Source organism: Cololabis saira, chromosome 16 (genome assembly GCF_033807715.1).
Source record: "Cololabis saira isolate AMF1-May2022 chromosome 16, fColSai1.1, whole genome shotgun sequence".
NCBI classification, from domain to species: Eukaryota; Metazoa; Chordata; class Actinopteri; order Beloniformes; family Belonidae; genus Cololabis; species Cololabis saira.
In genome coordinates this window covers 25,603,408-25,627,911 of record NC_084602.1, presented here as the reverse complement: position 1 = coordinate 25,627,911, position 24,504 = coordinate 25,603,408, and the positions used below count along the sequence as shown (strand labels likewise).

At 41.9% G+C, this 24,504-nt stretch overlaps 1 protein-coding gene across 2 annotated transcripts in view; it reads right to left on the bottom strand.

Moving 5' to 3' along the window:
- Window positions 1–1,856: 1,856 nt before the first annotated feature.
- eif2ak4 (eukaryotic translation initiation factor 2 alpha kinase 4) overlaps window positions 1,857–24,504 on the bottom strand; it is a 39,025-nt gene continuing 16,377 nt past the window's right edge. For both annotated transcript variants that reach the window (XM_061742894.1, XM_061742895.1), the window contains exons 17-39: window positions 24,054–24,117; window positions 23,895–23,974; window positions 23,708–23,809; window positions 23,581–23,625; window positions 21,568–21,804; window positions 20,525–20,600; window positions 20,128–20,249; window positions 19,828–19,877; window positions 17,408–17,576; window positions 16,679–16,795; window positions 16,510–16,575; window positions 15,386–15,556; window positions 15,168–15,302; window positions 14,912–15,019; window positions 14,417–14,545; window positions 8,895–8,981; window positions 8,699–8,811; window positions 8,559–8,617; window positions 8,215–8,318; window positions 6,646–6,714; window positions 5,946–5,990; window positions 4,938–5,053; window positions 1,857–2,910 (exon numbers count right to left, since the gene is read on the bottom strand). In XM_061742894.1, the coding sequence (XP_061598878.1) occupies window positions 2,853–2,910; window positions 4,938–5,053; window positions 5,946–5,990; window positions 6,646–6,714; window positions 8,215–8,318; window positions 8,559–8,617; window positions 8,699–8,811; window positions 8,895–8,981; window positions 14,417–14,545; window positions 14,912–15,019; window positions 15,168–15,302; window positions 15,386–15,556; window positions 16,510–16,575; window positions 16,679–16,795; window positions 17,408–17,576; window positions 19,828–19,877; window positions 20,128–20,249; window positions 20,525–20,600; window positions 21,568–21,804; window positions 23,581–23,625; window positions 23,708–23,809; window positions 23,895–23,974; window positions 24,054–24,117 (2,322 nt within the window). In that variant the 3' untranslated portion in view covers window positions 1,857–2,852. The remainder of the gene's footprint in view (window positions 2,911–4,937; window positions 5,054–5,945; window positions 5,991–6,645; window positions 6,715–8,214; window positions 8,319–8,558; window positions 8,618–8,698; window positions 8,812–8,894; window positions 8,982–14,416; window positions 14,546–14,911; window positions 15,020–15,167; window positions 15,303–15,385; window positions 15,557–16,509; window positions 16,576–16,678; window positions 16,796–17,407; window positions 17,577–19,827; window positions 19,878–20,127; window positions 20,250–20,524; window positions 20,601–21,567; window positions 21,805–23,580; window positions 23,626–23,707; window positions 23,810–23,894; window positions 23,975–24,053; window positions 24,118–24,504) is intronic.

Sequence of the window (24,504 nt, the reverse complement as noted above, 5' to 3'; positions counted from 1 at the left end):
TTTTGTTTTGTTTTTTTGCACAATAGTTGTCCTTATCTCTTTGATTCACTGTGACCGGAAAAAGTCGGATAAACCATTCAGGAAAAGATCGCTAACTAGCGGCCGCGGGGGGTACTGCACCGCGGCGAAATGGAGTGACGGAGAAGTCCGAAGGGTTCACGACGGCGTCACGGCGACGGCGTGTGCTCTGCGTTGGTTTGACGCAGAACCATAATTCAGGCTTCAGGCTCTACTGGCAGCACAGCCATCTGAATAAACAACACCTCTGGAGTTGCTCATGCTAATAAGCGCAAGATGTTAGCACTTTCGTTTGGTCATCATGCTCAGTGGTAGGGTTGCCACCCGTCCCGTAAAATACGGAATTGTCCTTTATTTGAGAAAAAAATGTTGCGTCCCGTATTGAACTAATACGGGACGCGATTTGTACCGTATTTTCATTAACTTTTACACCATATTCTAGTTGAATTATTGAAATAAATTAACCTTTACACCAAATTCTAGTTGAATTATTGAAATAAGTAACTTTTACACCATATTCTGGTTGAATTATTGAAATAAATTAACTTTTACACCATATTCTAGTTGAATTATTGAAATAAATTAACTTTTACACCATATTCTAGTTGAATTATTGAAATAAATTAACTTTTACACCATATTCTTCACCTGCAGGCTATATTATACATCTGGGCTGATGTGGACATACGTAGCATAGGAGACTATTTCAGTTGCTAGTATGGTTGTCTGTCTGTACAGTCATGCAAGTTCAATGCTATTAAAGCATTTTGTTTTTTCTTATAAAATAAACACATTTTTATTCAGTTTAGAAGTTTAGGGGCTTTTTTTTGGCTCCTGCGCTGCTGAAATCAGGGCGTCCCTTATTTCTATTTCTGAAAGGTGGCAACCCTACTCAGTGGCTCTCAATGCACAAATGAGTACCAGAAACAAAACAACATGAATTCCTTATAAATATCAAGCATAGTGCTGGAGGGATATTTTCCAAGCGGAGCACATCACTCAGTTTCTAAAAGTAGAATGGGATGTAGAGCCTGTTATCAGGTTCCTCTCCTGTGGAACCAGCTGCCAGTTTGTGTCCGGGAAACAGACACCCTCTCTACCTTTTTGATAAAGCTCATGGGCCCTGAAACACCTCTTAGTTATGCTGCTATAGACCTAGACTGCTGCGGGACCTCCCATGATGCACTAACTCTGTTCTCTTCTACCCCATCTTTATTAATGGCACTATTACCGTCGTTATTAACCAAGCTTCCTTCTTCCCAGCAGGTGCTCCTGATCCGTTGTGGTTCCTGTCCTCTCAACCCCCGATGTGGTCGAGGCAGACGGCCGACCTTCTTGAGTCTGGTTCTGCCAGTTTCTCCCTGTCAAAGGGGAATTGTTCCTGTCCACAGTCACCTGGTGCTTGCTCAGGACGGGGGGTTGAATTGAAGAGTTTGTTGCAAATTTTGGTTTCCTTAGCGACGCAATCATTTTTATTCTCATCTTATTGGTTTTGTATTAATTGAACTAATTTGGAATGAGCGTTGAAGTTCTTTGAGGTGACATTTGTCACGATTTGCTGCTACGGTATATAAATAAACGCAAATTAAAATGCTTAAAGAAGAAAAGAGACAAGGCGATGCAGTGGCGTAGTCAAGTTTCAGGCCTCAACCTCACTCAAATGCTGTGGCGACAGCTTCAAAGGGTATTTTGGTTTGTGGGAGTCTGGTATTGTACCACATGAAGTACTTTGTATTTGAGGGAACGCTGTATTGTGGGATTTTACACCAATTCACTTGTTACAACATGGACACATGAATGCAGTAAAGACAGCGTGGAAGTAAATTTACACCAGTAATTTACTTTAATAACATCTTAGCTGCACTACAATTAAATCTGGAGGTTTGATTATTTCTAGATGGTAAAAAATGGCTTCTCTATGAAAAACAATGGAATACCTTCAAACTTTGGCGTGAAAAGAGCGGCTTGAACTCTTCAGCGTGATTTGATAGACTGATGTCTTAGACTTCACAGTTCTTGATCAATCTATAAATTATTGCTGTTAAAGATGATTCCACAAGGTATTTAATACTTTGCTCTTCAGACACTGCTTCAGCATTTTGGCCTCGATTTTGTTTAGTCATTATTTATTCCTTTTTACATTACGTCCAGACTTGTAAAACTTTGTTAATTTGAGTTAAAAAATGGCTGTACTTTCTATTTCACATATTTAAATTGACACAGAAATATAGAAAATTCTCCTTAATGCACAAACAGACCTTTACCACACATACGGTAGTACTCAATATTCAGTCAAATAACTGAGGACTGAAGAGTTTCTTTATTCTTGAGTCTTGCACAAACGCACGCACAAACGCGCGCACACACACACACACACACACACACACACACGGAAAGTCAAAACATATAGGAAAAAAAGTGCTTTATTCCTTCTTTCCATTCTGTTTCTATTTTTTTTTTCTTTTTAAAAAGTAACACTCCTCTATTCATGACACATAATCTGGGGTGAATAGCCCTTTCTCTTTTCTATCTGTCATCGTATTAAGGCAATGAATTACAGTAAACCTCTCGGGTAGACCAGGAAACTCCAAAAGCTTGAAGGAAAAATACAGACTTTGGTTTTAATAGCTGAATAACCATTCAACTTGGTAAAACAAAGGTTGTTTCTGTCTTTAGGGGCTCACGTCTTCACAATCTCCAAACAGAAAAAAAGATATGAATCCAGCAAATCTTCAGGCTGATTCTGCAGATCCAAGTATAAAAACAAGCTCCCAGAGCTGGCTGAAGCTCAGGTGAAGTGGAACACCTCCCAGGTCCATGAAATCCCTCGGTGCTCACAGAAGGATCTTGTAGTAGTCATCCTTGTAGCTGTACAAGACCACCACGCCCACCCTGGAAGAGCACAACATGTTCGTTATATAACTAAACAATAAGGGTAGAAAATGTGGATTTCTTCATTTAAATTCTCAAAATTCCCTGAAATTCAACCAAGAGGATTTCCAGGAACTAAGAAGCCGTCTCAGTTTATTCAAAGTACATTTCTAGGGAGACGGAGCACCATAATTCACAGCAAGCAGGAACCAAAGTTGATTCTTTGAACCTGAAATTCCTTTTATATGACGCTCAGTCAAAATAGCTCAAGTACTTGAAGGATCAAGTACAGCAGCTTCTGGATGGAAAACTCGACCGGGTTATATCATCATCATCATCATCCAGTACGGCCAAATTTCTTCGTGCCTTCCGCTTTGACTCGGGACCAAATACCTGGATCACTAATCCTTTAATCCTTGCTGTTTTGTTAAGGTTTAGCGCTAATGAGCAAGCATTAACGTGATGAGACGCCCGGTAAACGATACGCCTGCTGAAAAGCGGACGGTCAATAGAATTGTTTCGTGACATCATTCAGGCCAAACTCCGTGCTGCCTCGCGGGGCTGTGGAAGAGTTGAAACAGCGGTGAAGACACAGGCTTGCATGAAAGCAGTAGCCTTGGCTCAAAGGAAGAAAAAAACGAGAGGTGTACGGCCCCGCTCTTGTAAACGGACTGTTGCATGAGGCCTTTACCCGACTCATCTGGATATAGTTGCGTGTGCTCATCAGTGCAACTGATGAAAACAACTAAACAAAAGCATAAAAGCACATGTTGAATGCATTCACTGTTGCCTCTGTGATGCTCATTCATCAACTCTTACCCCCTAAATGGCAACTCCAACACAAAGCAGAGACGGTAAATTAAAACCAACTGCTCTCCAAAACGCTTTGATTTTTCTCGTAACGAGCTCACTCGGAGAGAAAGAAAAAAGAAAGCAAAATCCGCTGGATCTCCTTACGTGCCATTCACATTTAAAGCTCAGGCACAGGGAAGTGGGGCCTCCATCAGTCAAGCGAGGTGTTATGAGCCCGACACCAGAAGACCAAACAAGGCGAACCCTCCTCCAGATTTCACCTCAGGAAGTCGGATCAACTGAGGATTTAATGTTCAACAAGGCGGTGGTTATATGTCTAACGGCTCTCTTTGAAGGCCTGAGGGCCCCTGTTACACCTGGAGTCTGTGGATGTCAGCTGCCTGCAAAAGGAAGTCTTTCTATTTTTGAATATTCCCTTCAACATATTATACTGTTTGCTTGTGACTTAATTTGTCTTTTAAAGAATGAGGGGGGGGGCTCATCCTCAGCTTCAAGCAGGGTTCTTATGTGCATTTTGAAAAATACAAAACAGAGACTTTTCAACCTTATACAAAAGAGAGCTATTAAACAAAAAGGAAATACAAATATCAGACATTAAGAGTAAAACATGAACTCCAAAACTTCAAACTTCAAAATTAAGGGAAAAAAGTCTCATGTTGAGTTGAATCACTGCTTAAGAAACTTTATTCTTCAGTTTTGTCACTTGTTAAGGAATAAAATGTGTTTCGAGTTTGGGCATGGAAATTAAGAGATCCACCAGTAAAAGGCAAGTTTTGTCTGGTAAAGGATAACTGTTTTGCAGCAGTTGTTTTCTTTGAGGAAAAAAAAGAAAAAGGAAGTGGCTCACTAATCTTATTTTCAATTTATCAACCATTAAATCTGTGGATGAAAATGTGTTGCCTCGCATCTGATCTTAGCAAGGAGTAAGATAGAATTCAGACTACACAATCATCCTCTGCTTTCAGTGGTAAGACTATTATGTTGATGCAACTATGATTATTGTTATTATTGTTAATTTTAGATGGCTTTCTTTCTAAAGCTGTTGTAAAGCTGAGTGCAATTTTCTTCTTTTTTTTTTTAAGTTTGTCTTCTTTTTTTAAAAACGAAATACAATTTGAACTCTGTATACAGCTGCGATACTGGTTCTTTGTCTTCACTCATAACCATATATGATTAAATGTGATGATAATTTAAAAAAAAAAAAAAAAAAAAAAGTAAAACATGAAAACCGGCACCTCTTGGTTATCTTATAGTGGTAGATCTCATCACAGATGGACTTCAAGTAGCGCTGCTTCGGGAGACGAGACAGCAGAGTCTTGACGCTGCTGTTGAACTGCTCTTCACTTTCAAACTGAATAAAATAAAAAAAGAAATAAAAGAAGGTGTTAAAGCCAAATACAAAAGCAGAAATATTATTTACAAGCAACAGATTACAGTTCAGCCCTACTCAAACCGAGCCTGTACACTGCCCTGCACTGTGCATCACAAAGCCTCACGTTTGTGAAGATCATAAAACGAGCGTCTTTCAGGGACATGAATGAGGTTTTTCCATCTGCGACTGAAGTCTGTTTTTTTCAAGTGTGGCAAGGCAGTGAACCCGGCAAACATCAGAGGGTTCACAGAGTTTGCTGTTTTTTTGTAACTTCTGGTAATTTGCCCCTTTTAAAAGCAGCCCTTCCCAGCAACATCCACTGTGTATTGTCAGGGGCTTAATACACTTAATGTGTTGTCTTTAACACATGTGCTGGAACCGGCCCGACTGGATAGGTGGGCCATTCATGTCTGGAGCTGAGGCCTTTGCTTACACAAGTGAAGTGTTACGAGCACGTTTCAGCTTTCTTTGTGTCCCTCACTGTATAATTAGTCTTTGTGGAAATGAACCCGGGACTTTATGAGCCACCCCAAAAAAATCCTGGTAAGAAGTTTGGAATGTGAATGTTAACACGTCCTCCGAGTGTGTTTTGTTAACTGCAGTCCACGTCAGGCGCACATGCGAGCCGTGTGGAAGGGGCACCGAGTTAGGACCGTTAAAGGAAAAGTGCAGGGGAGTTCCCTCACTCCGCTCCTCATCAGACGGGACTGTCAGGAAGGAGCCGGGATTCCCTCTTCCTGTCTGGGATATTGACCTCTACACGCTGTTCTTTCCACCCCCCCCCGCCCCGCCGCCCCTCTGACAGCCTTCACCGGGATGCAACCTTTTATTACCCGGACTGTGTTTTTGATAAAGCGAGTCAGGAACCAACCTCCAGGGACAGGAAGTTGATCAGAGTTTCCTTCTGCAAGTCCACCTGCGGGGTTTAAATAAAAAAAAAGGCAGAGTTACACAATGGAGCCTTATCTAACACTACAACAATACAAAGTACAGCGCTGTAACACAATACGTTAGAAACAAAAGGGAAGTACTGCAACTGTTAATTGAAAAAAGGCCAGCGGCCTCCTGGGTTCATTCCCCTCCAATCCACGAGCAGACATGCACGGCTGAAAGTTCACAGGCCTGTGTAACTGCCCACCAGCATCAGGACGATTACACCCATTATGTTTCTCTAACTCTTGTTTACTGTTGCATCGCAGATACAGTCCAGATCCAAACGAGCGCTGCGAATGCGTCTGAACGGTGCAGCGTCGTCGTATGGAAGACGAGCAGAGCAGATTTATGTTAAGGGTAGAAGGCTGGCTTCCGCGGAGCGTTTATTGTTCTGTAGTGACGGGAGCAGATTTACGCCGTCTCACCACTGGCGGGGGGGGGGGGGTTTGAATGTAACGACCATAAATGGGGCTGCTTCCCGTGATGTTTGTTGTTTCAGTCATCAAAAGCCCGCTCCTTGTTCTCTGATTTCACACATGAATTCAGCAGATAAGGTGGCAGAGGAAGAAAAGAAAAAAAAAAAAAAAACAGAGCTGGAATCAGAAGACATGAAAGAGGGAAACGAGGCGGAGACTTACTGCCAGAACCTCAATGTCATTGCTCCTGTTCTGCAAATTATTACCGAGATTCTGCAATCTGGTCTGGATCTGAAACGGGAGAAAGAGGGTGTTATAGAGGGACGAGGATGGGGGGAAAGAAAACAACAAGAAAATGAAATAGGTGAAAGTTAATATAGGATTTTTTTTAGAAGCACAATGTTAGGATGTCTCCACGTTACAGGTTACGTAATCTTTATGACAAAATGCTCCGAAGTTTAAAGCAGACAGATAATGATGAAAAGGCCTCAAAGAGAGATGGGTGTGACCTCACTCATAATGATACCAAGGAATCCTGTCATCTGTATGTACTGGATCCCTTCACATAAGACATGAATGAGAACACAGCTTTTGTCTCAGACCGTATTATACAAACCGTCAGCAGCTGGCATCATAGCTTCCAATGAGGAGATTTTATATATATATATATATATATATATACTTTGCATAGAGTAACTGACATTTGCAGCGACGTAACTGACGTTTGCATAGATGTAACTGACGTTTGAGATATATATATATATATATATATATATATACATATATATATATATATATATACATATATATATATATATATATATATATATATATATATATATATAAAAAAAGAAAAACCAAACATTTTCTGTGTTTGACAGCTTACATTTGGGTCTATGAAGAGAACACCAACTCCAGATAAATCATTCAACACAACATCTTGTACATTTAGATTGCAACCACATCAAATTGAAATATCTCATTCAGATTTGCAGCATGCTGTGACATCACAGGCCCAGAAAAAAAAAATCATTACACATCAATACAACTATCCAGCTTCCCGTCATGCTGCTTGGGAGTGGATAATCGAAGATCCAACATTCGATTCCAAGCCTACAGATGAGAAACGTACTAATAATAGTTCCTGTTACACTTTTGAGACTAAAGGGACATTCTGTCAAAACAAAACTACTATCGATTTCCTAAACGGGACTGTGGCCTCTGCTCCTCTAACGTAGTGATGTTCTTACAAAAACATGTCGGGAATATTTGAATACAAAAATTTGAATAATATGCCATTTCAACTATCTGGTTTGCAATAAAGTTTGTGAGTTTGAGAGCCATGTGGGGGCGATTTCACAATGAACAGCACTTCTATAGAGACTTACAGCGGGAACAAGTAACTGAAAACAAATGGACCGACTCACTTTGGCTGAACTGCTACGAGCGTTTGTCTGCACAGTTGCTGTAACACAAGCTGAGAAATCACAAGCTATCAATACTGAGGACCACCGCTGTGGAGAGATGCTGACTCACAAAGGTGCAGCTACAAATCAAACAAATATAAAAGCGTCCACATTTTTTCTGGCCAGAGTTTTTCAGTTATTAGCATTAAACAGCGTGAGGTCGTTGAAAACCTGGAAACAAGTTTGATCTAATTATGTTTTTGTGGGTTAAGCAATGGATTGAAGCAGAATGAATGGAGTAAAAATAAAGAAATGTGTTTGGGAGAAAGCAACAGATGTAAGAAGGGTGCAGACTGCCATCCCGGACCGTCGGTGCATCTCAAACCTGAGTCTCGTAGCGCCGTCTCGTGCTTCCTGAAACTTTCTCGGGACTGATGACGTTCACGTTGATGCTCGTGGTGCCGCCGCTGCCGTGTTGCTCTGAAGAGCCTGGACACAGTTTCCACCAGGTAATCACACAGTTTCCACGGAGACAACGCTGAAATATGTTCTTGTTCGACTGCAATTTATTTTTAGTAGAGAAGTTTGCGCCAGTACACGAGCCCCTCTGTGTAAATCATTACCACACACTGCTGGAGCGTGCAGCACATGAGTGAAGTTGCTTCAGAGTGTAGGAAAACTGTCGATATATGATTTTATACTTGCAAAGATCCAGCATAAAGTCAGTACCTGTGCTGTTGAGCAGTGATCCTTTAGGGTTCTGAAGGCTCATACTCTCAGACGTTTCTCTGCAGAGGCACAAGGACAACATTCATAAGACCTTAATGTTCATTTCAGACATTCGAGCTGCAGGTTTCCACAAACTTTACCTGACGAATCTCTCGTCGAAGAATTTGGTCCGACATTTCTGAGCGATATGGTCCACCAAATCAGACTCTTGAATCCGTTTCTCGGACTGCCTGTCCTTCTCGAAGGATTTTACCTGAGGATGCGAAACCCCTTTAACACATGCTGAAGAGGTACGGCATTTTTATATCTTTTATGCTAATTAAAGCTCTGGTTCACCTTCACATAGTTTCCCTCTTTGTCAGAGACGAGGGCCATGCATGTGATGCCAGTCAGCCTGCAGTGCTCCAACAACGTCTCCTGAGACTGAACACACAAAACAAGACAAATAAAACAAACAGTGCAACAGAAATCTGGTGTCCCGGCACCTGAGGAAACCGGCCGCTGTGGTCATGGGATTTCGGAGAATACCAACTGTCGTCAGCTTTCCGCCCTCGTGTAAGTCACAAAGGGGGTATTTTTGTACCGCGACTTACTCAAAAATAACAACTCAACTTAGAAATAGAGAGAAGTTTCCTGTGTACAGGCGTCACAGTCTCCCAGGTTAGCTGTGACGATTTGCGTAACTTAAACCGAGTGGAGAAGACGCAACATTAAAAATTCTTCTACCGCAGCCTTTTATTGTCTGGGATGATCACAGCGAGCAGCGAGCAGGGAGTCGATGGCATGTAGGCCTGTGTTGAAAAGATCGATTCTCCGATTTTAAATCGATTCTCATATTAATTCCTAAAAATCGATTCATATGTCTAAAGATCGATTTAAAAAAAAAAAAAAAAAAAAAAAAGTTTTCTTTTCATCATTACATTACAATTTTTGGTACTTTTTTGTTTATGCCCAAAAAAGGAATATTTTGTTGGACACGAGAATAACTGGTGCCATGTTTTTGCCTTTAAATATGTTTAAAGGTATGAAAACATTAAAGTTTTCAGTTATAATTGCATAAATTGTCTATATTTCTTTGCTTTATATACTGTCTTGGGGTTACATTTGCATAAATGTTAAAAACCAAATTCTCATAATCTCATTTCCTTCGTCCTCTGTTTCCTCCCTGGATCTGTTTGATAATTCTGACCCACACGATGTTTCTGAAAGCAGTTCTATCAGCATTCTGGGAGGGGATTGGTCCTTACAGCATCATTAGCTGCCAATACTTGCTGTTGAATCTCAATATAATACTAGTATTAATATGTTGCAGAACTACAGTCATATAATTCATGCAACAGCTGAAAAACATTTTTTATTAACAGTAACCCAAATCAATATCGGATCGAATCGGATTGTGATAATCGATTCTGAATCTTAAGAATCGGAATCGAATCTTGATATTTGAATCGATCCCCAGCCCTAATGGCATGTATGCAAGATGTAGGCCCAATTTACCCACATTAAGCTCAGTTGAGCCGGACAAGTGTGGTGATGTAGAACAAACCCACCAGTGCGTTTGCATATACATGTGCCACCTTGCCTTGTCATCACGAAGGCTTTTACACTTCCTCTCTCCTAACTCCCCCGGATACACGGAATCACGCCCAAGGTCGGCTACAGCTCAGAGACAGATGGGCACTCAGCGGTCCTGGCCGACGGCGTGCGGCAGAAGTTTGCCATATTTGGCTGATAAAAGCTAAAAGAGTGGAAAATCTCTGGAGGGTGAATTAACGCTGCAGAATCGGTCAGCACATCAGCGCGTGAACAGCGTTAAAGGCTTAGAAAGTCCGGTGAGGAAGTTTAAATGAGAATTTCCCACCAACCTTTAACCGGCCAAGGCACCGACTTGAATACATAATCAACAAAAACACGCTCAAACGCTGTTGATGGTTTGGAACGTAGCGCTGCTTGTTTTCAGAGCTACTCAAACTCTTTTAATTGCCTCTGAGGACTCCGGGGAAATAAAAGGTGGCCAGTGGCTTGTGTCCTGTGCCAGTACAAAACACAATGAGGACCATTAAAGTAAACACTCACAGCAGAGGTGGAATGTTAAGACAAAAAAAAAACAATCAAGACATAATGAGGAGAAGGGGAAAAACAAGAGGGGCATTAAAAAGATGGCACGGGGCCGCGGCTGCAAAGTTGTTCACACAAAGTGGGCTGAGACCAGTTTGTCACATAAACATGAAGAATGTGACGGAGCCGTGGCATCAAAAGTTTTGGGCCAGGGGATAAAGGAAAGAAAAAAAAAAAAAGAAAGCTTCACTTTGAAGGAACTGATCTCAGTCTGGCTCTCCTCCAATCACAGTCACGATGGGGACGGTGCCGCGTTGTGTGAGAGAGAGATCAGAGAGTTTTAAACGCAACCAAACAGCAGAGCTCACACTCCCAGTGAGGCTGTCACAAAAGCTCTTTGGCTCACAAGCCAGCAACTTTTTCTTTAAAAAAAAAAAACGGAAATCAAGCGTTGCCCTCTGTAGGCGTGACCAGGTCACTGCAGGAGCCGGAGCTTGCAGGAGGGAAGCTTTACGCAATCGCTTCAACTGCCTAATTGGAAATGTGCAAAGTCTAAGATTGAGAGAAGACAAAAACAAGGGCCTGACATCGACATTTAAATTCTGCTTTCACGAAAGTTAACTGCTGCGTTTCCATTACCACTAAAACTGAGAAAAACCTACATATCGCATTTAAAAACATGTAATGGAAACGTCAAGAATTAGAAAAAAAAAAAAAAGTCAAATACAAGAAAAAAAAAAAAACCTTTTATGCTTTCATTTAAAAAGACAAAAGAAAAAAAAAGATCCAAACTGTCTTTTATTCAACAAGCCTTCCAATAATGGACAGAAAGCAGGACGTCCAGTTGCTGTGACCAACATTTCCAGTAAAAAGGCATAAGTGTATCTGCACAATGTGTTATTTTATGTCATGTTGGAGAGTGGAAAAGTCACGGTGACACACAAACCTCCATCTACAACTATCTAGGTAAATACAGATGGTTGCAGTGAAATACTGGTGAAATACAGCTGGTATCCGGCAGGATGGTCCCCCCTTATAATCCAGGTCCTGCTCAACGTTTCTTCTCTCCTAAAGGGGGTTTTTCTTGCCACTGTTTGGCTTACGGTTTTTCTCCCACTAGGGGAGTTTTAACCTGCCAGTGTTTATGTAATAATTGCTCGGGGTTCATGTTCTGGGTCTCTGGAAAGCGTTTAGAGACAACTTCTGTTGTAATAGACGCTATATAAATTAAATTGACTTCAATTGAATTGAATTGCAACCTGCCATGTGAGGTTTAGTGGAAAAACACTGAGGAGCAGATACTTCCCACATATACAGTCAGTTCGAGCTGACAACTATCAATCAATAAAATTCAATTCAAATTCAAAAATTCTTTCATTAAAATACAAGGGACATCACACGGGTAAAAGCAACTCCTAGATCGTGGTAAACTACAAGACTATGAACTGAGAGTTTACATCTAACAAATGAGACAGTAGATTTAAGAGGTGGGTATTCAAGGGAAAAGCAGCTTTATGTAAAGTTGAAAAACTGATTAGGTTTAAAATACTGAAAGAGCATAATCTTTATGTTTTTTAAGTTTGGATGTTGGTGCCCATGCAAAAACAAAGATGTGGTATATAAAGACACATGCTGTTCAAGTAGGAGTGGGTATGGTGTGTATCTATGTGAATATGTGTCTATATGCGAGTAAGATGTGGCAACTGACTGAGCTGTCAAGATAAGTAAGGGTGTGGGTACATGTGTCTATGTGTGTATACTGTATTTATGCTGATTCTGATGTCTTATTAACACCCAGATCTCCCCCATGTTATATGTGTTGTGCCCAGTTGGCACATGTATGTTGTTTTGTTTCAAAAGAAAAATGAATAAAAAGTAAATTACAAAAAAAAAAATACTGAAAGAAAAATACTTCATAAAAAAGTGGAGGTCTTTGAATATGTGCAGGTGTGGCATTATGTTGACATGAAGGCGAAAAATGCAACTGAGTCAAATACATATTGTATATAATTGTATATATAACTAATATATAACTAATTCAGTAGATATTATTCGAATGATTGTTTGCATAAATATAAGTGATCATGTTTTTGTTCTGCCTCGGTAGAGCTTTGCAGCTTGAACACAGTGTTTTCTGTTCTTGACGCAACCCTGCGAGCACATGGAGGACAGGAAAACCTCACAGCTGGGAATCAATCCGCCAGCATTCTGACTGTCAGGCAACTGGAAATCAGACTATAAACCATCATCATATTTATGCTGAGACTGTCCTATTATAAAGACTCACTGGAGACGGCACATGAAGCCCTTAAAGGGTATTCTTCTTAAAGTCCAGTCCTCTTTGAGAGTAAGTTTATGGTTTTTGGATATGTACCACAGGAATGGTTAAAAAAAAGAAAAAAGGTATAAATATTTATTGAATGCACTGTTAGCAGCTGGTAAACAGAGTCTCACCAGGAAATGGAGACGATAACTGCTCCCATCAGCCATAAACTGGAAGGATTTACTTCATATCAGGAAAACTGGGTCAACTATGACTGCATTCACACTGCAGGTCTCCAGGGCCAAATCTGCTGTATTGCTTTTATCCAATGTTTTATTATTATTATTTTTCAATGAGTTGCGTACGTCATCTTTTAAAAGCGACCTGTATCTGACATCTGCATTGAAAGTGTTGAACTGCTGGCGAGACTGGGAACTGATGTGGAAACAGTGAGGCGTCAATGACCAGATGAAACAGAAGACAAACTTTGTGGACCCATCTCACTGATACGCCTCCTCAGAGGTCCACTGCACGAGGTCATTTCTGCTAAGTTGTCAGCAAAAAATCGCTTCCTATTCGTACATTGTCCGGTTTATTTTATTTGAAGAGTCTGAGCATACAAAAGAAAAAAGCTTGTGAAGGAGCAAGGTGCTGCTGATGGAGAGAGAGAGAGAGAGAGATGGCGCTTTTCCACTAGTTCCTACTCAGCCCGACTCGCCTCGCCTCGGTTTGGCGCCTTTCCACTAGGGGTCTACCCGTGCCGAGTAGATACTTTTTCTGTAACTACCGGTAATCTGCCAAGGTTCTAAGTGGGCTGAGTCGGGCTGTATTTGACGTCATCACACTACAGGCCACCGATTGGTCAGGGGGCGGGGCCGTCAGACGTCTGAGTCAGGATGTGACATCAGCGAAAGAGTGACTCTGATGACACTGACTTCTTGTTCATTTTAATTGACAGGCAATGGCAGCACAAAAGTCTGTTTCGTGATCCAACTCTGAGGTGCAGATGTTCATAAACCTGGTGGCTGAGGAGAGAATTAAAAAGGGATCTAGACAGGAGATAAGGAACGACCAGATCCACCAGGAGCTCTGTCACTTCATAGCTGCTCGCTGTTCCAGCTGACTTTTCAGCAGCGCCGAGACAAACTAACAAAAAATTAAAAAGCGTTGCCGCTTGAAGATCTCTCACTCTCATTTTTTACTTGATATCGAACACAAGTCACAGACCCAGCAGCACATATATATCATCTCCTCCAGGTTCTACATCTTTAGTGTTGCTGTCTTCTTCGTTTAGATCACACAATCAAATACGTCACAGCAGCTTCGCTCCAACCCGCCAACTTCTCCAGGTGCTGAATTGTTATGGAAAAGAAACTGGCCAAGTTGAGTCGAGCCGAGCTGAGATGAGTAGAGCCGAGTAGGTACTAGTGGAAAAGTGCCAAAAGAGAGAGAGCTGCCCTTCCCTGCCTCTGTTTCAAAGGAAATACACAAAGGTACCTAATTGGGGAAAAAAAAAGGATTAATTGAGGCTGCTGACCTGAGAGACATCGAAGGCGATATCTGCAGAGAGGCCGGTGCTCCACAGCTTCTGGACCACACTGATGGCTCTGGACATCGACGACTGCCCCACCGGGACCACCAGCGCGTCGCAGGAGCTCACTGTGGGCTGACAAACAACAGACGCGTTCACGATCAGCACAAATGTAGAACAAATGCTCTCGGTCAAATGTTGTAAATGCAGAGAACTGTCATGAGTAATAATAAACGAGTCATTTCAGACAGGTTTTTCTTTTTCTGCCTGAATCCAAAATACAGATATTGATGCAGTTCTGAATATAGTTTCATGGACGCGAGCGCTGCAGTGATCATAGTTATTAAGATGTTTCTAAAAGTGGCTGTGTGGCGGCGGACTGCCGTAAAAAGCCATCATTAAATATGAAACTCTGCCTGCTGCGCCTTCATTACTGTAATTAGGAAAGTCAGATCCCTGTGAGGGAGAGAGAGAGAGAGAGCGAGCGAGAGAGAGACTCACTGGCTCCTCCATGTTGGCTATGGCAGCACAGACTTTGTCGAGGGCGACACTGGCTCCCACTGCGCAGGGGGCCGGCGCTGTGGAAGCTGGCACTCGAAACTCCAGAATCTACGCAGTTTGAAAGAAAAAAGTTTGATGCAACACAGTCAGATTTATGTGAGATGGAAATGTGTGAATGAAAGATGCACTTTTAAACTTTGAATTTTCTTGTGATTCTTTTAATAAGTGGAAATTGGATGATTGCCGTAAAACCTACCAAGTGGTCGTAGCGTCCTCCAGCAGCCACTATATCTGGTACCGTTCGCTTGCGTTTCCTGATGAAAGCAACAAACTGGAAAATGACCCCAGAGTGGTGCTGCACCTTGTACACCAGGCCTAAGTTAACCACCACCTGCGAAGCAGATACACCTGCGGTGAAAACTGGGAACATGCACTTTGGTTTTTAACCCTGCGTTTCCTCAAAATTCAAATCACCCTCAGTTTGACGCCTAGTCTGCGCAGAAGCACGCAGAGCTCCTCCAGGTCCTTGACGCCCTGCTTGGCCAGCTGGGTGACGGCCGTCTTCTGTTTGGTGAGCATCGTCAGAAGTGGCGCCAGCTCCTGGAGACTCCCCTTCTGTTCTATGTACTTATACAGCACTTGGAGCTGGAGATCAACAGAAACCAGGGACATCAGTGTTTGCCAGGCGACTGAGGACACAATAAACAAACTAATGGATACTTACTAGTGTTGTTTTTGACGGCCTGTTTCAATTTCAGTTTTAGTCGAGTATTTGGGTCAAGCTTTCATTTTAGTTTTTATTAGTTTCAGTCACGTTCATACTCCTTTTAGTCGTGTCAAGTTTCAGTCGACTAAAAGTCTGAGCATTTTAGTTTTATTTATTCAGAATTTTCCAGGACCATTTTAGTCAAAGATTGTATTTAGCCAAACCCATTTTATAATTCAAACAAGGTTATCTTATTATTATATTACTGTTACCTTATAGACTCAAGAATACATTCATTCCAGATACAGAAGACGCTCTAATTGGAGTTTATAACATATTTATTTTTCTGCATTTCTCCTCATCTTTTTCGACAACACATTCATTTTTTTTTCCACGTCTATGTAGGAAAGTGTATCCAAAGATGGTTTCTTCTTCTTCTCCCAGCCCCAGAGAAGATCCCTGCGTGGCCGACCATCGTCCATTTCTCTATGTAACTTTGTTTTTAATTGACGTGGACCTAGAGCTCTGCGTTAACGGCATCAGCCTCTAACTCTGCAGCTGCATCTTCTGGATCTGATTCCCCGCTGCAGCGACTGGGATTGAGGACGTGATGTCACCCAGCAGCAGAACTAAACCAGAGGAAACTAGTTCAAAAATGGATATTGAGGATCTTTGTTATAACATTTCGTTTCGTCTCGTTTTGGTCACCTGAAGAAACATTTTAGTCTCGTTTTTATTTGTCTAAGATATTGCATTATATAATTATGATAATTATCATTATCGTCACATGACCATTATTTTCGTAGCGTCTCGTTTTCCTCAGGTGATAATGGTTCGTTGATGACGGTATTTAGTCATCATTTTCGTTGACGAAAGCAACTTTAATACTTACACTGTTGGTCGACAGTGCAAAGTTGCAGAACTTGGCCTCCACCTCACGTTTGGTCAGCTTTTCGCTCTACAGGAGTTTAAAAAAGAGAAAAAAAAGAGCTGTTTTGCCAAGAATTGTGCTGTTTATGTTCATAGCACCATTTTAAAAATAGACGGAGAACTGAACTGACCATGGCGTCACACAGTATGTTGGAGGCCTGGCTCAGTTTGTCCTCCGGGACACCGCTGTGAAGCAGGATGGCCTTCAACAAGCTGGTGTGGTTCAGGTAAATGTTATAGTTCCTTTCCTGCAGTCACAAACACACCTATCAGCCACAATTACAGACAAAACCGATAGCGCCGCAGTGCGCCGAGCGCCCCAGTGAATAATAACTGTTGTGTCCGGCTGGCGTCTCGTTGGGCCTGACTCACATATTCTTAAAAGCTTTCACGTAAAGATCAGGCCAGTGCAGAGGATCAGAAACAGGATCTATAAAGGGATGAACTAAAGGCCAGGGCCCGGGTTGACCGGGTTCATAAAGCAGGCAAAGAGAGCTGTGACCGGAGACTGGCACAGCACCGGGAGAGACGTGAACAGGATATGGATTGTACTGGAAGGGAGGGAGGGAACCGGACAGAGCCAGGCATAACAGATTTACTACGTAAACAATAAATACAGTGTAAATCAGTCAGGCTTACACATGCTGTGGCACGTTAAGAATGTGAGTGGGAAGTATAGGGGGGAAAAAAATAACAAAAGGTCAAGTTGAGCTGATGGTATTTGGAGGAAAATAAATAAAGATACATCAGCTCATGGACAAACTGTTCTGCCTGAGCTCTGCTGCTTTGTTGCAAACGTCTTTCAAACTCAGTGGCTGATTTAATAAAGTAAACAAGCAGTTGGTGTGCGTGTATATAACCTGGAGAGCAGGGAACTCTTGGATTATTTCAGAAATGGTGTAAATGGCCTCTGCATCAGGGAGGAGGCTGTTGCTGACAGGTGTGATAATGTCAAAGGCACACTCCAGAAGTTCCCTGGGGTGCGCACGATCCAGCTTCCTGGGCCGGAAAACCCGCTCGATGCTGTACCTTCAAGTAAAGAAAGGAAAACACGTTGTAATCTTCCTACAGTAAATACTTAACTGACTCAAACTACAACTGCACAAATGCCAGAACTGAATTTTGTATTGAACATAGAAAACCTACAGTGTGTATAATCTGTTACCGTGGTAACCTACTCTTATCGTAGCCTGGTCAAAAGCAGGTTTTGTTTCTTTCCATCTCCTCCTGTTCATTAAGCTGAAACTGGTTTAATTTTATCATCTCAAATCTTCAATTTTTAAGTAAGATCATCTAAAAAGGTTTTTTTTTCCACAGCTAAATGCCATTTTAATCCAAAAACAATTGTTTTGATGTCTTCCATTCAAGTTTTAGACAGCACCACAACACTGAGTCTGCTCTGACCAAAGTGTTGAATGACATGTCTGAATAAAGACGGATGTAGTCTTTCTGGATCGGTGGGTTGGTTTTTGGTTAAAAACAAACTTAGAGAACAGGAAGTATTTCGTGTCAATAGGTAACTTTTCATCTGAGCTGACAAGAGTTACATGTGGAGTTCCCCAAGGTTCCATCCTGGGATCTCTTCTGTTTAACATCTACAGTACATGATCCCACTGGCACAGGTTATGAAGAACAAAATAAACTACCATAGCTATGCAGATGACACGCAGACATATATTACAATGACACCAAGACAGGCTCTTGGTAAATGAATTGAGGAGTTTACTGACTGGATTTGCCTAACTTTTATCCAACTAAACCAAAACAAAACTGAGGTCATTGTCTTTGGAGCCAAAGAGAAATGATTACAGGTCATCACAGAGCTTCAATCTATACACCTAAAAACCACCAACCAGGCCACAAATCTGGGCGTAGTGATGGACTTAGACCTAAATTTGGACAAACACATTAAGGCAATAACCCCTGTTGGGTCGGGCTTGGGCATCGCTGCAGAGGTGAATATATCAAGGTTAAAATATCTGATGTCTCAGCAGGACGTGGAAAAACTAGTCCATGCATTCATCTTTAGTAGACTTGATTATTGTAATTGCATATTTACAGGTCTAACTAAAAAGTCAGTTAGACAACTGCAAATCATCCAGAACTCTGCTGCTGGAGTCCTCACTAAGACCAAAGAAGGTGATCACATCAGTCCAGCCTGTCTTTCAGAGGATAGACTTTAAAGTTCTGATGCTGGTCTATAAAGCTCTGAATGGTCCAGGACCAACATACATCAGTATGAACCTTCCAGACCCCTCAGGTCACCTGGATCTGTATTTTTATTAGTTCACAGAGTCAGAACCAGACATGGAGAAGCTAAATTCAGTTTCTATGCTCCACATGCTCCCAGAAAGCCTCAGATCAGCTGCAACACTCAGTATATTTACATCCAGGTTGAAGATACACCTGTTCTCTGCTGCATTTGAATAAAGTCTTTTAAGCTTGAGTTTCAAAACTTAACCATATTTTAACTATTGTTTTTATCTATTGCTCTTTTTTTGTTTAAATTTTAAATCATGCTTTTATTTTCTGCTACATGATTTTTCAATGTCTCTGTAAAACACTTTGCCTTATAAAGACACATTAAGGGGACGTGCGACTAATAAAATGCATTTGTATCGGCTGTACTGTGAAAACAGCGGCCCCGTCTCTCAAGCAGGTTTGGATTTTCCTCGTCTTGTTTTGATACAAGTACCTATTAACTTTCCACAAACCCTTAAAAGAAAGGTTTCACAGCCAGGCAGCCAGCATGATTTATAAATCCATAACGTTTCTTTAACAGAATCCTGTCCCACCTCACTCACTCACTCACTCACTCTGCAAACTCTCTTTCACCAACACTCTCTCCTTCATTCCCTTCACCGATCTTCGAATTCACAACGATTGCAATTAAAGCTTTAACTCTAACAAAGAAACATAGCAGGATTTCTTCCATTTAGTTGATGTTGTCATGGTAAATCGTGGTTACGGCACTCCATTGATAATGTCTTTTTATAGTTGTGGTGCAAAAGTTTAAATCCCCCTTATTTTAAAATCAGAGTTCATTAAACCTCTTTTCTGAAATAGGCCCTCGGTGCTACAGTTGACACTTTATTAAAGATATTAGAACAACATATAAAAGGTCCATACAAGACATTACAAACTTAAGATGCTTTTTAATTCGTGCACACACACACACACACACACACACACACACGCACACACGCACACACACGAGTATTAAGAGTATTAAATGCAGGTCCAATTTCTAGAGCTGGTTTAAATCACTCTTCAACTTTACCTCTTCAGGTGTGTTATGTTATTGCGGGCCACAAATCTTGCGAACCCCATCTAAAGTGAAAACAGAGTTGAGACATTGAATGCATTTATAATGACAGTGAAGTCGGTGCGTAGCAGGCTGTAATCAATCACTGCGTGGAAACAACATTTAGTCCTGGGGGTTTCCTGAGGCAGCAGGATCTGAGCGGAGGCTGCTGATTGCAGCCTCACACCACCAGCGTTTGCATTTGCTGATGCAAACGATTGCCTGATTAGTGTTTGTGTTTAAGCACGTGTGTGTTTGCGTGCGTGCTGAACTCACGCGAAGGTCATAGGGCAGAGTAACCAGCATGCCGCTGTGGTCCATGAAGCAGGCCAGCTCATTGCCGTCATACAACTTCCTGTTTCTGGGGAGGAGCAGCGGCGTCTGGAGACGCACCGCACCTGAAGACACACACTGGGTTTTACTGCTAGAAGAACTGATGCATGTGTGCAGATACGAACAGATACGAGTACGGCTGGAGGCCATCGGCACTGGCGCGTGCCTTGAACCTCTGCTGAAAAACAGAGCACTTATTGTTCAGCCGGCTCACACCAGAGCACGAGTCGGGTCTCCAAAGCGGCGTCCGACGGGCCACGAGCGCAAAGCTGCTCGCGGTAGCGTGAACAAAGACTTGCGTTCATGTGGGTAGACGTTAAACAAGAGGCAGCGTTCTCACCGTGCTTCTTGAAGATCCTGGTGATGGTTTCGTACACATGCTGCTGCAATTTGGCAGAATTGAAGCTGAAGGTGCCCTGAAGGGAAAGCAAACAAACAGCCTCTGTTACACATCAATCAAGCGCAGAAAGGCCCTCTGCATCTCCTGCTGAGGCAGCGTAGAAGGAAGAGGAGGATAGAGCAGCCGTTTGTGAGTCTGGAGCGACATCTACAGGTGGAGAGGAGAAGTTACGTTCCCGTGGAAACATCCAATCTTGAGTAGAGATGTGAGTGATAAGAAAGCAGAAGATCAGATATGAAGAGGATGACATCAACCAGAAAACAACTTACCACAACACTTGTTAAGGTGTTTTTGTTTCTTTTGAAAGTTACAACCACAGTGGAAAAGCATCAGGATAATATATATATATATATATATATATATATATATATTATCCTGGTCTGTTGATACTGAGCCAGCTTTGTGAATAAATCAAGCCTTTGACCTGGATGTTTCTACTTCCAAAACCTGGATTTGGCTACTATTACCAGCAGTTACCTACTATTTACCCTGGCAGACCACAATTTACAGAGTTGGATAATGTTGAAACCCCCACCCCACTTTGCACTTTTATCTAAAATATTCAGCTTGAAGACCTCACAGCTGTTGACGCTACCTGCTCAGTTCAAATTAACTTATTAGAAATACATAGAACTTAATGCATTTTTGTATATTTTTTCATTTTTTCTGCTGTGGCTTTCAACTGCTTCAGAAAACCTCACTCACAACAGGAACAATAATAATGACAAAATTCCAGAAAAAAGATATTTGATAGAATCAGTTTTGGTTATCAAGCCCAATATTAAATATTGGGTTAAGAAAAAGCACATAACATAAATACTGTTACATTAAGGCGACTGTACTCCGTTACACAGCTGAGATACTTAAACAACACCACAGCAGTGCAGTGAGAAGCGATACTGCCTCGCTCTAACAGTCATCTGTGGTATCTCAACCCGTGTGACTTTCTTCCCACACTCCAGCGGCAGAAATGTAATCCTCACCTTGTACAGGTCTATATCGTAGGTATAATCCATGACTGGTGACGTGTTCTGGGCAAAAAGCTGCCCCACCATGGTGCGGTAGGCCTTGCCGTTGACATTGGCCATGGTGTGTTGCAGAACCTCATGCAGCTCCGACTCCTCCATCTGAGGCGGCGGCAGAAGTTCACTCTTCAGCAGCTCGTGCGCAGTAGGCCGAAAGGCCGGGTCGTGTTTCAGAAGCCACTCGATCACCTTCATCTGATGCTCACAAAGAGAAGACACAGAGACATATTTGACTGTTAAGACCAGGGGCCGGATTCACAAAACATTCTTAAGAAAAAAAAATCATTTTTTTCTTAAGTTCAGTCTTAAAGGGATTGTGACATGAAAAACACATTTTTCTTGATTTTTTGTGTTTTGTTGGGTGTCTTGACATCAATTACACCCAAAAAACAACGAACTTTTAACATTCAGTGTATTGTGTGCTTTCTGGGATTTTCCGCATAACTATGCAAAAACGGCGCATCTGGTTTGGTGGCGGGCCGTTACGTAACGATCCGCTAAATCACCGCCCCCTCCACCCAGCTCCCTGCCTCCTCTCCTCTCCAGCGCACCATAAAGGCTGATTTATGGTTCCGCGTTACACCGACGCAGAGCCTACGGCGTACGGTTACGCGGCGACGCGCACCGTACGCTGAACCCTTCGGCATGGCTCTGCGTCGATTTAACGTGGAACCATAAATCAGGCTTAACACGGAGCTGTTTAGAGCCTCTTCTCTTCTCATCACCGGAGGAAAACTGCTAAAAAGACCCGCGGCCACTGACTGGACTTAAGATAAGGGGACCCTGCTGCTTGCATGCCTTTATTTTTATGATTGTTTGCGGTGGACTGCTTTTCTGTGTGTGCTTCGCCTGTCGCTTCCGGCTTAACTCTCCGACGCCGCTGTTAGAAGTCCGGTTCGGTGTGCGCACGGACTTCATCCCCGGGCTGTAGTCGCCCTGTCTGGGCTGTGTGTGTGGGTGTTTGTGGTGTGCGTGCGTGTGTGTGGAGACGCCGGCAGAAGTGTGTAGCAGTTGGTTGGAGGAGGTTTGGAGGAGGAGCGGAGCAATGATTGACAGGAAAGGGGAAAAAGGAAGCGTTTTTCACGGCGCAAAAAACCACTGTAATAAAAAGCCAAGAATGGAGTACTAGAGTGAAGTTTTTCTTGTTAAAACCTTTTAGACACATTTGAGGGATGTTGGCCAAGACCTTTAATAGTGTTAAAAGCATTTTAAAAATGATGTCACAATACCTTTAAGAAGAAAAAAGAAAAGAAGTCATATTCTCCAAAAAAGTTCTTAAGTATTTTCTCAACTTTCTTCTTAAGTTTCTTCTTAAGAAAAAACTTAAGAATAAATGGTATTCTTGAAATAAAAGTTCTCAAATTTTTTTCTTAACTTTAAGACAACCTTGACCTGTCTTAAAATTTCTTCTGTGAAAAGGTAAGACTCTAATATCACCTTTTTCAACACATTTTAGACAAGTTTAGACTAGTAGGTCATAGTTTGGGGATATACTTTGTAATTAATTACACAAAGACCCTGTTAACTGTTTTTTAGCATGTTAGTTAGCATGGTAGTTCATTATTATTAATTTTCCCCAATAGTATTTTTTTTCGCACATTAATCTCATCCACCACAACCTCCATCTCCTGCCTTGAAAAGTTCTTGCATCTCATTTTCTCCTTCTCCATGTTTAGTGAGTGACTGACGGTTAAGACACAAACTACCTGTATATATGTTGTTTGCAATGCAATGACATATTTTAAGAAGTTCTTAAGTAGGAGAAATAAGAATAAAAATAAGAGATTCATAAGAAATGACAGTTCTTAAGAAAATATTGAAGAATTGCACTTAAGAACTTTCTTAGGAACTTTTTAATTTAAGATCTTAAGACATTTCTTAAGATTGTTCTTAAGAACATATTGGTGAATCCGGCCCCAGGACTTCGGACAAAGAAGAAGAAAACGTCAAGAAATGTCGTGCAGCAATCACCTGCGTTCCATGTGCAGCAAAGTCCTCTGGGAAGGAGATGGGCTCCTGTAACGTTCAAAGAAATGGAAGTTAATAGGAAGTCATGTTCGGAAATGCCACGAAACCCAAACTGGTTCCCATGACATACCACTCGAAGCTGGCTCAGGACAGAGATGCGCTCGGCACCGGTGGTCATCGGCCGGTAGGACATCTCAAACAGGATGATTCCCAGACTGAACAGGTCAACTTTCTGAGGACAGAATGATGGACAACGTGAGGTGTTGCAGGGTTCCTGCAGAACCAACAAGGATAAATGGTGAACCTTTCTCTCTTACCTGGTTGTAAGTAGCTTTGGTGTTTCCTTGAACCTCTGGACTGACGTAGAGGGCCGTGCCAACCATGCCTGTCATGTTACCTGCAGACGGAGCAACATAATCAGCCTCCACAGATATCAACCCTCTCACGACTGCTGTACAGTAAAAAAACGTACGCACCTGTTGGGTCGGGCTTGGGCATTGCTGCAGAGGTGCTCTCCTCCACCTCACATTTACCTGCAGCCTGCGAGAGAAAAGCTATCTTTAAAACAGATCATAAGCCTGTATTTAAAGTAGGAATGGGCCATATTTTACCGTTCACGATATACCGTCAAAAAAATTCCCCACGGTAAGAATTTGTCATCGCGCGGTAAAAACGATAAATTCCCGTTGATGATGATTTTGTGTAAAGCCTGATTTATGGTTCTGCGTTAAATCGAGGAAGGAAGGAAGGAAGGAAGGAAGGAAGGAAGGAAGGAAGGAAGGAAGGAAGGAAGGAAGGAAGGAAGGAAGGAAGGAAGGAAGGAAGGAAGGAAGGAAGGAAATGAGCCAGAAAGAAAGAAAGATATGAGCCTGAAAGAAAGAAAGAAAGAAAGAAAGAAAGAAAGAAAGAAAGAAAGAAAGAAAGAAA